At 34.5% G+C, this 16387-nt stretch overlaps 1 protein-coding gene across 2 annotated transcripts in view; it reads right to left on the minus strand.

The window, feature by feature from the left end:
* Nucleotides 1–9591: 9591 nt before the first annotated feature.
* Nucleotides 9592–16387, minus strand: part of LOC128243402 (protein NDNF-like) — a 39771-nt gene continuing 32975 nt past the window's right edge. For both annotated transcript variants that reach the window (XM_052961174.1, XM_052961183.1), the window contains exons 3-4: nt 14131–14249; nt 9592–12078 (exon numbers count right to left, since the gene is read on the minus strand). In XM_052961174.1, coding sequence (XP_052817134.1) covers nt 10718–12078; nt 14131–14249 — 1480 coding nt within the window. In that variant the 3' untranslated portion in view covers nt 9592–10717. The remainder of the gene's footprint in view (nt 12079–14130; nt 14250–16387) is intronic.

Here is a 16387-nt window from a genome sequence, read left to right on the forward strand (position 1 = left end):
AGTAATACAATTTTCAAACCTAAGAACAATATTTGCAATGACACTTCAACAGAAAACAACTCAATACATTAAATACAGAAAATAAATTTATTTCTCAGAAGTATGCTTATGTCAAACATACCAACATACCAATTGTATAAATGGAATGGATCCGATGGAGACGCAGCATTGTTCTCCAAACATACAATAAATATATGTTATGTTCGAATATAGAATGTACCACACGTCTATTCAAAAGAAAACATCCTATCTCTAGGACCGGCATTTCCATCATGTAGGCAAATGCATCGAGCAATGCCACAACGAAGGATGAAATAGAACTGAAAATATTTTTCTTTTGCTTCTATAGTTATGTTACTCTGAGTAGATGGACCCATGTCCTGTTCCCATCCATGATATAACACAAAACATGCTAATTTTGACAAGTATGGACAAAATACGTCAGTGTCATTGTGAAAATAGCAAGGATAGACCACATTTGATTCATTACTACATTGGTCTGTCAGATACTTTAGTTAACACAACTAGCTTCAAATCTTTAATCAAAGAGCTAGATGCACTGAAAGACTGTCGTCGAGATATGCTAATGGAAAACCAAAGTACGCTAAAGCGACATGGTAGTCATCCCTATAGATGATCCAGCTTTAAAAACACAACAAAAAGTACAAGCGGGGCAACCAGGCGGGTCGCCAACACTTTCGATATGAAATCCCGTTTCTTTTACGGGGCTCTATAAGCTGTTTAAAGGGCATTATGATCATACGGAGATCGCAAACAAGGATAAACAAATGATCGTTTCTGCTATCAGACATTTGAATTAGACATATTATATTGCGATAACATACACAATCGCTTTATATTATTTTCCTCATTTTTTTGATGGTACTTATGCTTTATTTTTCACTATAGATCTGCCTTATTGATGACATATAAAGGACAAGTTACTCAAATCAGAAGTGACTAACCAATTTAACCAATTTCATTTTCCATATAATAATCGTCAAATTATGTTTTATAATATTTCGTACAAAAAGGTCCAGTGCCAACAATTACCATGTATCAAAAAGGCCCTGCAGTCTGGAAATGTGTTTTGCTGGTAAAACTTAATGTGCATTAATAGAGAAGGTAAATGAATAAGTACAATTTATTAATAAAATTGCACATAAAAACACATTATTTTACAAACTTTTGGGAGCTTTAGCCTAGGTATTATTTATTGGTACCCTTGTCGTACAGGTTTATGTACATTGATTTGTATTTTCATCGCCTAGAAATGTTTGTTTCTGGTTTTGTTGCGGTTTAAATGCAATGACACAAATTTAATACTTAAAATATCGCCTCTAGCATTTTTATTCAATATGCATACAGACAGGCTCTTTCTTCACTTGGTATTTTTGGCTGGTCTTAAGGGGATACGCGCTTGAAAAGCGCTTGGTACATGTGTTAAAACTGACTTGTCGAGGACTTTTGGATTCTGCCGCATTAAAGAGACTGGGGCGAATGCGCACCTATAATCGAAAAATGTAACGACAGCCATGTCCACATGGATACAATTCGAAATTTTAATTTCGCTATGTATCCTTAAATCTATAAACGTTACAATTCTTCTTATTGGTCACCTAACTTTCCTGAAATGAGAATTCTGAAAACATTTCATGTATAAGTGATGTCTGTGGATCATGATAATAAATAACAATGATCCGATAACCTGCATGTTTTTGCAATTAAAATATGTAAGGAAAGGTGCATATGCAAAATATACATCTTTTCAAAAACAGGAAAAAACATTCGCTTTTATAAAATCATTTTTTCACGAACTGCTTAGTCGTATAACATGATCTCGAAAGATCAGAATACCAAAAGGCACGCTGATGGTGGCGTAGCAATGAACCTTGACACTTACCTACAAATGCTTTGTTTGACAAACATCCAATTTATTGAGGGTTATTATAACATAAGCAGTAAATATTTTCATTGGTTGACCAGTTTTGAATATGTACATCGGCATGGTTTGACGTCATGGTAATCTACCAGTTGCTAAAACAATGGTTGCAACTTGTCGAGGGTTTCAGTAGTTTATCCATTTGATAATACAGATATGAGCTATAATTTATTCACAAACTAATACCCATTTAAAAGCATGACAAACATGCAAAGGTCAGCAGGTTCTATATAAGCAGGGTCATTGTCAACATGATCAAGATTAACCTGGTCAAGGTCAGCGGGGTCATAAGGGTTTTGGAGATATCAATCGTTTGAGCACACATCTACATAGTGATATTTTTTTCTTTTGAGGAAATATAGTATTAACTATTATTATGCTATTGCAATAATAAGAACAGTCTTTACATGATTTCCATGTTGAAACGAAAAATGGTTCATGAATCATTATGACATTTTAAGGTCAATTTTATGCTAATACTGTGTTGTAAATATGTGTATGCTATTTACCCCAAACAATTATGTTTCTGATATTTTTTATAAATTATTGTGCAATATATATAATAAAATCTTGGGAATCTTGTTTATTTTGGAGTAAATAGAAGTACTGGCAACAATGATGATTTTAACTGAGGTATCTGAATAGATCTGTGTTTATTTAGTACCACTATTGATACGACCCAGTGTTATGGTGCATTCTGGGTTCCCTCTGGGTTCTAAAATGTTGTCGCCACTTTCCCGCCAGGGATTAAGGGGTGTGCTCACCCCTTTACGAGTGAAGGACTGCGCCCTTGTGGGGTTCAGAGGGGGCGAGCCCCCTGAAGCTCCTAGGGTTAAAGCAATATAAGAATCTTAGATAGCATTTACACAAATAGATGTGTATATGAGACAAACAAAAATGGGAATTTCTTTTCAATTTTATTATTTGAACAAAACAACAACAACATTTGCTCATCACATTTGATTAGCACATTGTCATTTAAAAGCATAAATGTTATTTTAGAAGAAGCACACGTTTTTAGCACTTTGTAATTGTTTCACACCAGCCGATGTGCTTGATTCATTGCACTGACTGAATCGATTATCATGCAGGCCGCATGGGAGCTGCTTATGTCATTTTGATAAAAAAAAAACGTTGTCGCTAAATTATGGCCAAATTTGAAAAAATGTCGCCACAGTTGCGATTTTGTCGATATTGATAAATAATAACAATACTCTTACTTACTGCAGGGATTCTGACATTTGTTACACGGTGGCGATAACTCGTGTAAAATAACAGAGAACCGGTAAGATGTGACAGGTCTAGACTAAATTATAAATTACCAAAGCCGTATGAGGAAACCTCTTTCAAATATTTTCGAAATCATATACATAAACAACAATTATTTCTATATTATTTAAGGCAGAACATGTTTTATACACTTGTGTATTGTTTAGGATGTTTCAATTTAAATCATTAATTGCCTCTGAAGGCGTAATTCAAATTAAGTTTCACTTTATTCCATATAATTAGTCACAATTCGCGTCAATTCTCCAGTTTGTTCTAGTTTTGACAGTCCGCCATCTTTGTTTCCGGCCATAACCTAACTTATCTAGAAAACGCTACCGGAAAGTATTTCTGCCTGAACGACCGTTAACCGACCGCCTTCGTGTCGAACTTAGCTTTTAGTATATAAGGGGCGGTTTTCTGGGTCAAGTCAGTCTGGTCAGGACCGCAAAATTGAGCACAAGCAAAAATATTTTTATGTTTATCTGAATCGAAAAATAAGCGCCATGCTTATTTAACATTTAATTAAAGTTCTCCTATAGAATGATTTGACAACGTTTTCAACAGCTAATTTGACAACAGGTTTTGGTTCTTACGTACACTGAATTTTTGCAGCAGTCAGCACTTTAGGGCTATAGAAACGTGATATAGAATTATTAGGAAGTGCTATCAATGCCATATTTTATTTTTTTGCATAATGCTATTTTTTATTGAGAATCATACCATTTTACGTTGAACGCAATACATAATTAAAAACTAGAAAGTGTATGTTAAACTGTTTACATTTACCGGGTTTCAAAAACTGCACATATAATCATAATACATGTTAACAAGGTTTTAAATTGGGTGACAGGGTTCATGTTTCCCAGCGCTACAGAAGAGCGCAGAATTCCGGATGCACCTTCGTGATACACGATTTGCCAAGGGAGATCCTGAGTGACCAGGACGTCTCTATCAACACATACACCAAACAACAGTAGTCGAGGGACAGGCCGCCCCTGGACTCTAGCGAGCGCCTAACAATATGTATGGTGACAAGTTGTTAACATTTCTTAGTGACAGTAATAGTTATGTGCGTGTTAAATGGAATTAATTATGTTTACGTCTATTTTTGTCAGGATATACTGTTATAGACTATTGTATCATTCATTAAGATACATGTTATTTAGACTTGTTTAAGGATTTAAATGGCATTAGATAAGTGCTGATTTGATTTCTCAAATGGTCAACATATGACATTGTGCCTCCATCCATACCCAATCACTCTGTCTGTGGTTATTAAAGCTGCACTCTCACAGATATACCATTTTTACAACGTTTTTATTTTTTGTCTTGGAAAGAGCAAATTTTTGCGTAAATATCTGAAAACCAATGATAACAGATTGCTGACAATTGATCAGATCGCAGATTTGCATATTTCCGTTCGAAAATTAATGTTTTATGGCTTAAACCGTACTAGAAAAATGCACAAAACAGTATTTTTTAACTTAAGAATAAAAACCTGCGATCTAATTTTTGTCAGCAGTCTTATATGACTGGTTTCTATGGATTTTCGCCAAAATTGGCTCGTTCCAAGACAAAAAATAAAAAAGTTGTCAAAACGTTCAATCTGTGAGAGTGCAGCTTTAAAAGTTGGTTTTACTAAAGAGACATGTAATAAGCATGCATTTCAATTTTCTTGTCGGAGTAACTACGCTGCTGATTGCATAATACTAGCATTGAATTCTGGAAGCCATCGGTAGTTAAGAAGAATCGCAGTCTATGAGAAGTTCTATACCTGGAATATGTATGTATTTACTGAAGTGTGTCATAAGATGTATATGGTATAGTTTTATGAAAATGAATGAAAAAAAGTTTATTGCAACTATTTATTTTTTGGTTGTTATAAGAGAAATGGTAATGTTAGAAATTGGCAATATATCGATGTCAAGAAACTGAAGGACTTTAAATTATTTAAATGTTTTGTACATTGTTTGTACAAATATGCCATCGAAATCATCTAGTAACCTGATAGTTGAGCAATTCCTGGATATCTTTAAACATGAATGGATTAACATTGTGCATTGTTATTTTGGTTCTTCTGGAACTGGTAATAATAAACTTAGAACAAATTGGCCTTTTAAATAAAACATTTTATAACAATGTGCACCCCAGTTAAGCGCAAAACAACACATGAAAATTAAGATGTAGCGTTAGAGACGGGCAGTTATTAAAATCGTCCAGAAGAGTCGATAGAATGTCCTATGTGTAGCGTTTCTGTTGAACAGAACGGCATGTAATGTTTCATTGTCATGTATACCAAACCTTGAAACTAAAACTGCTTTCAGCTGATAATGAACTGAATTCTTCATTTAGTGACGAGAGTAAAGTATTGTTTATATTCTTTTAAAGAATGTGTGAAAATTACTGCCAAAACCTGTTTTAATATTCTAAATTTTAATATTCGAAAATTTAGATCAAATATTCTATACAAGTGAACTAAAGATGGACAATAAATAGTTCTATTTTGCTTGTAGAAAATATCATATTCTTTGATTCTAAAACATCTATGGATCTGTTAATCAATAAAGTTACTCTTTGTTTCATAACAGTATTAATTATTAATAATACAATGCACAATACAGGGACAACAAATATCAACTTCCAACTTTATGTTCACATGTACCTATATTTCCTGACATTTTCCCTGAGTAATGCTTGTATCAATTGATAAAGATTATCTAGTACATAAAACTATAGTCATAGTAAATAGATACAATGCGAAAATCCATAGGCATGGAATTTGCAAGGGGATATATTACATTCTTTTCGAAGTGATTGATTTCATATACTGTATATATGGTATATACTGAATATATAGGTGTTTAACCTAGATGCTGTATTATTGCAAAAAGGTTATCGAAACGGGCCGAAACGAAATTTCATCTTGAAATGTATATAAGTATCATTGAGACTTAAATACTCGTAATTATGAACATTGAAAATAATCCTTAATGAAACCATTCACCTAAGTTACTTTTTGTCCTTTTTTTCTGAAGGACCTAGACATTTTACACATCTGCCGGGATATAGACAAGTATAGTCAATTCTTTTGAATTGTTTTGATTTATGAGAACAGTATTTTTGGTAGATTTTTGACAAACCATCTTTGATGACTCATAACAGCAGGTAATTTACAGTCGAAACCCGTTGACTCGAAATCGCTTGGCTCGAACTCCTCGGTGCCTCGAACTGGATGTGAAGGACCGATTTCTATATACTGAAGGTAAGCATTCCCGCTTGGCTCGAACTTTCCGAGGTTCGAGGTATTTTCGCTGGTCCCTGGGAGTTCGAGCCAACGAGGTTCGGCTGTAAATAGTTTATCAGGGTAAGACATGGTGAATATGTTTATTGGTTTCGAAAATACATATTAAGTACTTTTCTCTGTTGTACTTGTCTCCTATTTTTACGTACAAAATATACTGTTGTCTTTTTTTCCTATTCAATTTCCCCTTATTTGCATCTGTTGACATCCGTGTAACTACTTCTTCCTATTTTTGTAATACTGAATTATTCAGGGCTTGGGGATCCACATTAAATCAAATATGTAGTGATTGGATTAGTCATAAATTTTGTACTGACATTTTTGGTTATGTCACATTCAAAATTTACTAAGATCTTATCAACATTTGTCAGTTTTCTTAGCTGTAAAGTCACAACTTTGTTATCATGCCGGCCAGTTTTAAAAGAAAAGTATCCAAAAAAGCTACGCATACATGACGTTAACTTCATTGTATATTGCTAGATCAAATTCAGATGGGGCCTTATTCCTCATCCTACTTGCTGTAAATGGTTTTGTTTCAACATAATTCCACAGTCCTTAACTGAAAGGCAATGTCAGCATAAACTGGACATTTCAAAGGTGCAATTTGTTTCATGATTAAAAAAGGTTATGAGACGAAACCTTGATTGCACTTGATGACGTTTAACATCTGATGTGTTAAAGTTGAAACACGTTGGCTCGATATTCTCGTTAGCTCGAACTGGATGTAAAGGCCCGAGTTCTTTATTCTGAAGATAAGCATTCCCGCTTGGCTTGAACATCCCGAGGCTGGAGGTTTGTTCGCAGGTCCTTGGAGCTCGAGCAAACGGGGTCGACTGTATATAACGTTTTTGTTGTGTAAGAGTCAGACTCTGTGTTCACATTAAACCTTTACAGGGACGAGCCCAGTTTTATCTCACTAGTGATTCTCCGTTCTGTTGGATCTATCTTAAAGTATCTTATTTGAAATATTTTTATGCACCCATTTGACGATGCACTAGTAAGAACTTGTACATTTACCAAATCAATATCACAATATGTTTAAGAGGAACCACACTTGTAGGAACCTGTTTGTGAAATGTAATTTTTTTATAGATTTGATTGGCACATTCTCAAGTGTTCGTGTTTTGAATGCCCATGTTATAGATAGAGAAATCGAGACTATCTGTTGCTTAATGAACTTCGTATTTAAATTACTTTTATAATAACTACCTGTGGTTTGATCTTAAGCAAACACGCAGTGAATCAGCTGAAATTAGAAACTACGTTCAAATTTGATGCTCGCAAATTGATTGACAATCGGATCAGTTTCCGGTGGATTAATCAAGCGACGTCCAAGAAAATATAAGATTTTGTCTCATCTGTAGTTATTGTGTTTTTGCACGAAATAGGTACGTAAACAACGATGGTATCCTGAAACTGGTTATAAACGGTGAAATAAACATTGCTTAACAAACTAATGAGAATCGAATGCCATAGATACCAGACAACGCTGTTTTTTTACAGAAATTTAGTCCACAGAGAGACCAAGTCTTATTATCTAGAAGATAAAAAATAATAAGTTAAATCCTTAGTGTCTTTGGTCTCAGATAAACACAACAATAACTTACATAAAGATACAGCATATCAACTCTAAATGTTAGATTTGTACATGCACGGTTATAAATGTACTCACATGGTGTTTAAGACATTGGTTGGTTAGATGTTGACACACGATTAAGGCAACGTAAACTTCAGCATGTGTTTACAAGTTTGTGTATGAAAGTACATTATATGTTCATGATAGTTTTACCAAGATTTCTGACATATAATAACTACGTTATCTTAAGGGTTTAGATTGTAACTGATATGTGTTTCAAGTAAATGCTTTTTCGACTTTTACCACTTTAACCATTTATAATGAAGCTATTCACATTCGAACACACTGCCACTACCATGTATGTATGATACATTAAAGCAACATGTATGCCTGTAAGGACGAAGTAAAATATTTTCTAAAACTGAATGAATAAGAATACATTTCTGCCAAGTCAGAGCCTAATGCAGAGTAGTCTTAATTTTGTCTGAGTCAAATTAGTTAGAAGCAATATTTCTTGTACCAAACCTTGGTGGGGTGAGGTGGTGGGGGGGGGATGGTAAAAGCGGGCGGAACTATGGCTTAGTGCAGCTTCTATAAAACCCCTTGAATATTCGGTCTCATTGAAATATTACTTACATAAATATGTCAATCAGGGGCTGAACGCCTAAGATCCTCTTCTCTCAAGCTAACTTTAAAGGTCAATAAATGGACGATCGATGATTTAATAAAAATCACAGTTAGCCCCCTTTAAAATCCGTGTGCGACTAGGATGCGAAAGAAATATAACATTATTTTCTGAAACTTTAGCTTTTCTTCTGGTTTAAGAATTCATCAATATTAAAGGAGACAAGTTCAACATGTATGATCTAGACGGAATTGTCACTGAATGCATTTAGAACTTAAAAGCTGTCGTCTGCAAAATAATAAGGTTTATGCATTGAAAAAACGTTGGAAAGTCTATGGTGGCCACCAATAAATACCGTTACAAGCCAGTTATTTCTTTTGCTCAATATAGTTTCTGGGACATTTTTAATTCAGTCAGATAACTAACCACTCGGATTAAATCTCTTATTGAATAGTTATATCCAATGCCCAATAATTTACCAAGAACTCCCCCAGTCTTTAAATTACATGTATGTCATAAAGATAACACGCTAATGTCCCTTATTGAACGTCCTTTACGTGGGAAAGATAACTCTGCGTGTTTTGTGTCGCAACGTCCAAGCATTATTTTGGAACTTTCAGTCTCAGTGTCACTATGTAAGTTGAACACACACGGCCAGATTATTTGAAAGACACATTGTGGTGTACTGTAACTTGTGGTCACCAAGCCGGACAAATGTTTTTTCCCCAACCACTCCGGTTTCCCCTACAACACTATACTACACGCATGCGCACTATCGTGAACGAGCGTGACTCAGCGGAACTTCTTACAACTGTCTTCACAGTAATTGTGAAATATATTACATCTGAAATAACCCCACAATTGGAATGCAAACAATCTGATTGTTAATAAGTCATTTATTCATGAAAAGGAAACACGAAATGTAACAAATAGAAATAATTTATTTCACAATATAATGTATACACAAATTTAAATTTACAAATTGAAACAAAATAGTTTAACCAACACTGTATTTTGTCATTGAATATTTATGTAACATGTTTTATATTTCTATTAAATGTATTGTCACATAATATCACTTCCATTTTTATATGTATCAAAAATCATTATTTTACTGAATCTCAGTGTAAAACTTCTGTAAAGCTGTTCAAACGTAACGACTGGAACAGAATGTGTCTTTATCATTGTAATCATTTCATGTTGTTTACTTCAAAAAGTCTTAATTGTTCTTTTTAGAAAATAATAACAATGGACACATGTCAAAACACTTATGTGTTAGTTATTCAATATGATGCTAACTCTCGGTCAACAAGTCCATAACTGTATATGTTAATAAATAAGTGATTTGCTAATGGCCGTGTTATTTGTCCGAGGGCAGTCGTATTGGCACGAGGCCGAGGCCTTTGTATCATTGGAAGAGGCAAATGCTGTGTTTAAGGGCTAATAATTAATAGTTATTTAATAATGAAGTTTAATGACAACATTGCTTGATTAAAAGAGAGAACATTTTTCAGTATGAAGCTAATATTTCATATAATGAAATGCCTAAGTGATGGCATTTCTTTTTTGTGTCCTGGGTTATTGCCACAAGAGCAATTAAACTGCGTCACAATATCACAAACTAAATATACATGTACATAAAATACTGTCATTTAGCCAAAGAATTAGCCAATCAAACAGGTTGTCTGCAGGACCATTTTCCTCTTGGGAGACAACTCGATAAATGTCGACTGATTATGTCTGAGTTAAATTCGCTCCCTTTCAATAAAGGTTGTTAAGCATCAGATGCTGTCTACGGACTTGGTGACTTGGTTTGGTTAAACATTGTCATTTTATACTTTCAGAAGTATAAGTATCATCACTCTGGTATAGATAACAATGTCACATGCTTGCCGTGAGTTTTTGTTGATCTATTTCAATGAATACTGTAAGAACTTGCACATTTTGTTTTTATGGCAAAAAGCACGATGCATCATCTATGATTTTTGTTTTAAATCTGACAGGTCATGTCGGAAGATAACACGTTGGACTTGTTTTTGTTCGTACACTGTTGTATGAAAATGTAAAATATTTGCCCCTATTTACAAACACATCAAATATGTACACAGTGTCAGGGTTTAAGTTTGTCACTGTCACAGCCAAAACAGCATTGTCTTGACTGTATTTAAATTTCTTGCACATAATCCTTTGCGCCCCATTCTTGACGCGACTATAAGCGCCACACTCCGAAAGCTGTTTTGATACCGCTGTCGAATTCTTAGACAATTCAGTTTTGTATAGGCAATAATTTTGCTTGGTGCTCGTTCCTTTGAGAGCCACTGTAATGCTGGAACATGTAGACAGGTTGTCAAAAGTCTTGACAGTTCTATCATCAGGTAATATTGGTATCAAAAGACTGTTCTTTCTGGCCGTTGCAGAAATGTGCACATGGCTCTTTCGTCTCGATGGCTTACGAGATAATGCTACTGTGTACAATCCGGCGGGCACGTCTTTCACGGTTAACACTTTAGTGCCCGATACCCTTTCATTTAGCACCGTGCCATTCGCTCCTGACACCTCTATTCGAGTCTTTCCTGAACACGAGCTTATTGCAAGATACACATCTTTTGTCGCTTTGTTATAAAAACTATAAGTAATTTTCTTAGTCTTTTTAGAAAATTTAGCTGTTCGTGTTCTACCATTTTTGAGTTTTGGATACACCGATTTTCGCTTTGTTTTGATAAATGTGCCGTTGTATCTTCTTGACCTATATCTTCCGTCTGAAAGACTATTTTTCACAAACACATCAACATAATAACCTTTCCGTGTTTTAACCTTTTCCAAAGTAGCTTTTGTGTTTCTACCAATACACCTATAAAATATTGAACCTTTCTTTTCTGATTTTATTGGTCTAGCATTTTGTTTAAGTAGCCTTCTCTTGTACATGTCTTGTGTGAATCCAAACCCATTGTCGGGTGGAAGGGTTGGTTTTGGATCGCCATTTAAATGCGACAACACAGAACAAAGTGTTTTAAAATTGCGTTTTCTATTCACTACAATACAATATTCAATATTTTCACCAAAGTGTCTTTCGTCCGGACTAGGATCCCATTCAACAGTGAAACTCTTTTTTGATTTAGTAATCTCTCTCACCCTATGGTCTCTCGGCAATTCTGGAAACCGGTCGATTTCCGGCAACTGGGTTACAAATATATTTACATAGCTATCCGTTTTGAGTGATGTGATATCTATAGTGTAGATCCCTGGTTTCGGAGCGTCGAGTCGCAGTGTCTCTGTAATCTCACCACGAAGAGTATACAATATATCCTTGGTGTTAACAACTGGATTGAAACCTACCACGGTGTTTTCAACTTCATTGCCAAACTCTGAAAATAATGAGATAAACATTCTTACAAACAAGGAAGAAACGTTGGCAATGAAAGCAACACGAACACAAGTGGCAGAACACTTGTTTCAAAGTTGGTATGCAAGACTATTAGTTCTAGTCACTTGTACTGAAGGACCATTACAATGAACGTGCTTGCAAAAGCTTAAGTTGATGAGCATGTCAGACTGTTTTGATTATAGAAGGTTAATGCATTTCGGACATCAGTTGTTACATAAATCTATAATTCCATAGGTTTTTACAGCCATTCATTCTTATGCCAAAACATTGCGATAAGAAGTCCATGAATAAAACGCAATGTATCAAAATCAATAAGATGAACGAGTTCGAAGTATTTATCAGATTTTAAATTGCCATTTATTTTTTCATTTTAATTTAGAAATATTTAGACGACCAGCATACATGTACAATTAAGAGCGGAGATATGCCCTAGATTTGAATGTCAATTTTTTCTCAACAAATTTCCCATATGGTGATATGGGAAATTTGTTGAGAAAATTTAACAAATCATTAAGATAACGGGTGCCATCGGCGAACGAGTTATCAGCCTGTTACATTTGTCTAGAAAATAAATCAGTCTAGCAGTCGAACTGTGCTTAAAACATCGCTCTAAAAGCCATTCAACCCTTTATATGATAAATGTTTGCTTGTTTTATATGTACTCAGAACACATATGATTGGCTTACACAATTTGATAATTTGATAACATGTCTCATTTCTGAGCTAAGACTCAAGTGGGAAAACTTCTTCATTTCATTTTTACTTTCCTACTTGTGAATTTTGCTGAATGGAATAAATAGGTTCTTTTTGTAATTAACAAAAGTGATTTTCTGAAGCCTAAGCATAGACTCGGACTTGAAACTGTTTGTTATTATGGTCCTAGAACAATGGGATGAAAACAATCATATCCAGCGCCGTAGACTTTCAAACATGTTTTACTCATGCATAAGTATTTATTTAAGTTAGACGCAGCGACAGTCATATTAAGTGACTCATTGCCATACAAAGTATTTACATACATTTATTATTTGTTTATTGCCTCGGCTAATGCTTCTGTCTGAAATTTCCGAATATAATGAAGCTCATGAACCTAGACATTGGCGTATCCTACACAATTATCGTATTCCCAAATGACCAAAACAATATCTAAATCCTTAGAGGTTCATTTCAGCATGGAAAACATATTGCATGACTCATAGACTTCAGACAATGCCAAACTCTTTAGAAATCTAGACAACCTTGTGCAGAAGAAATAATGCAAAAACGTTTTTTTTCGTTGGCAGAATGTTAGCATGTTTTATCGCGAACCAAAATTTATTTGTCTGATGGTAAGGAGTTTTTTCACATCTTTATAATTATTCTTAAGTTCTAATGGTTCAAAGTATCTCCTTCCTCATGTGTCATCACATTGTTGTATAACGGTAATTAAGCATTTCAGTTTTTTTATCCTAACTGGCTAAAACAATTTCTCTGTGTCACGTTTTATGTGCATTTAAAAAAAAATCCAAATAATATAACAACGGCTTCCCTCGATAACTAACTGAACGTGATGAATACCATTTTAATTTTGTCCAAAACATTACTGATTTTGAAAAGGTGTTCTCAATGACCCATTTAAAGAAAATGTACGAAAAAGCAAAAATCTACAGTTTTTAAGTAAATTATCTAGCAACTGCACTTGAATGCTTCTTTGCCAACTACCTTGATTGAAGACGAAAGTGGAATGGAATACGAAATAATAAAAAAGATAAAAAGAGATGATCTTTCAAAGCATTAAACTGTAATTAAATCAATTCGAGATATAGACGGTAGCTAGACGCGAGACGGTCGTAACTCCTTCTATTTTCATATCGAGTTACGTCCATGTTGCAATGAGCCCTCGATTTGGCCCAAAGAAAATTTAAAGCAGTCAGTGCAGTTGATCTCACGCAAAGCGGACTTATAACATAATGTCACTCATAACAATGTATTTCTAAAAAATCATACTGTAAAAAAACTTATAATGGAATTGTATGGAACGTTAGCACCTTACCGAATAAAGTTTCCGTTTTCTTTGAAGGTTTATGGGTGACCTGCCAAACTATGGGGGAGGCGCAGGGGCTCACTGTAATATCTAACCGTGGAACGGACGTCTCTAAGAGGTAGAAGAACCTGAAAATACAACAAAGCACTATTAACGTATCCAATACTTGGCCGTATTCAATAAGCATCTTAGCGAATATTTTCAACTTCGTGAGAATTTTGTGTTTTTGACAACAATGAATTTAAATATCCACTACTTTTCACCAGATTTATTCATATGCATACATTGGTTGGACCATTTCCTTGCGTATTTTTATATTTTTGGTGTACAAACAATACTTATTTTCTTGAAAATCAAATAAGAAACAAGGCAATTTTTCACTAAGTTGAAAAGTGTTACTTAGATGCTTACTGATTTTTTTAACTTGATATGGTTGGATCATAAAGTGGGATTTGATTCTTTTAGAAATAGGAGTTGCATGGTTCCTATATGCCACGTGTTGTCGAACTCGCCACAAACATATAAATGATACGCTTTAACAGATAATTTTGAATATATGTCCGAACATTTTCAGACTGTAGGACGCAAAATATGTTGTTATAATCTACCAGCACGTAGTTATACCATATTCTTGATATTGACATTGAAATGGAATTATCATATCGTTTCAAGTCCCGCCTTATATCGTAATACTGTTAACTGCATGTATGCATTTCGATGATATAGTTATAAAGCCTATTGCAAATGTGCCCATCATTTACTTATATGTAAGAGTTCATTTTGGCGATGTACAGAATACAGAGTGACACAGCGAGGCTGCAGCCTGAGAAAGCTCGCACCATTTTCTGTAGAACGCCAAAATGAACAATGTATTTGGTGTTCGCACTTAATTGACCCACTAGCTCCACCCTCTATGCAGACAAGTGGTATTTTGGCGCGAAAGTTAAAGCATCTAGGCGGTAAAGCTTTCTTAAATAAGTAAATAAGTGTCGTGTAATGGTAAATTTTCGCGGCTTTTTAAACAATTTCATTAGAGCAAATAAAAACAGACTGCCTCCAGACACTTCGCGCATGTGCAGAGGGGATAGTTCACTACGAAAAATAGACGAATGTACCAAATCATGTAGGCCGACAAAATACTCTCTACGAAAATAAATATTTGTTTGCACCGTCAAATCTGCTCAGCGTGATATTTAGCTACGTAATGGGATAAATGATCGATTGTTACAGGCCCAAAAATATGTGTCGAGTACAATGTCTAGGAAGTCGTATTATACCTCAGATCACTTTATTCCGATGGTGTTAATGACATTATGTAGATGTAACCCCATGTTTCTAGAACTTCAATGTTTATTTTTCTTAATTGTCTAATATGTTGTTGTTGCTGTTTTTCTGTAATATTCGTCTATTTCGCATTTGCTATGGTGCATACTATACCTAATATGACATACCAAATGGCTGTAAAGTGAACTATCAACAAAACAAAGACACAACACATAGCTATAGCTGTAAATGTATAGTTACAGCCGTAAATGTATAGTTACAGCTGTAAATGTATAGTTACAGCTGTAAATGTAAAGCTATAGCTGTATTTCATAGCTGTAGCTTTAATTTAAGCTTCAGCTACAGCATAAATATGTAGATGTGGCTGTATTTTACACCTGCTGCTATTAATAAAATACAACAACAATCACAAACTACAGCTTTAGCTGTAGAATATAACACATCTTTATGAATTTTAGCATCAAAGTATGACTACATCAATTTTTAATAAATATACAACATCACAGTATAGAAACATCGGTCTTTTTATCAATATACAGCGTCAAAGTATTGCTACATCGGTCTTTTTATAAATATACAGCATCAAAGTATATTTACAGCAGTATTTTATGAATATACAGCATCAAAGTATTGCTACAATAGTCTTTTGTTATAAATATACAGCCCCAAGGTATAGCTACACCTGTCTTATATAAATATACAGCGCCAAATAGACTACAGCAGTCTTTTTACAAATAAACAGCGCAAAAGTATAACTACAGCACCCAACAGGGCCAAAGTATAGCTACAATATTCTTTTTTTATCAATATACAGCGCCAAAGTATAGCTACAATAGTCTTTTGTAAATGTTCAGCGCCAAAGTGTGGCTACAATAGTCCTTTTATAAATATACAGCGTCAAAGTATAGCTACAATAGTCTTTTGTTAATGTTCAGCGCCAAAGTGTGGCTACAATAGTCCTTTTATAAATATACAGCGTCAA

This window comes from Mya arenaria, chromosome 2 (assembly GCF_026914265.1).
Source record: "Mya arenaria isolate MELC-2E11 chromosome 2, ASM2691426v1".
Lineage (NCBI taxonomy): Eukaryota > Metazoa > Mollusca > Bivalvia > Myida > Myidae > Mya > Mya arenaria.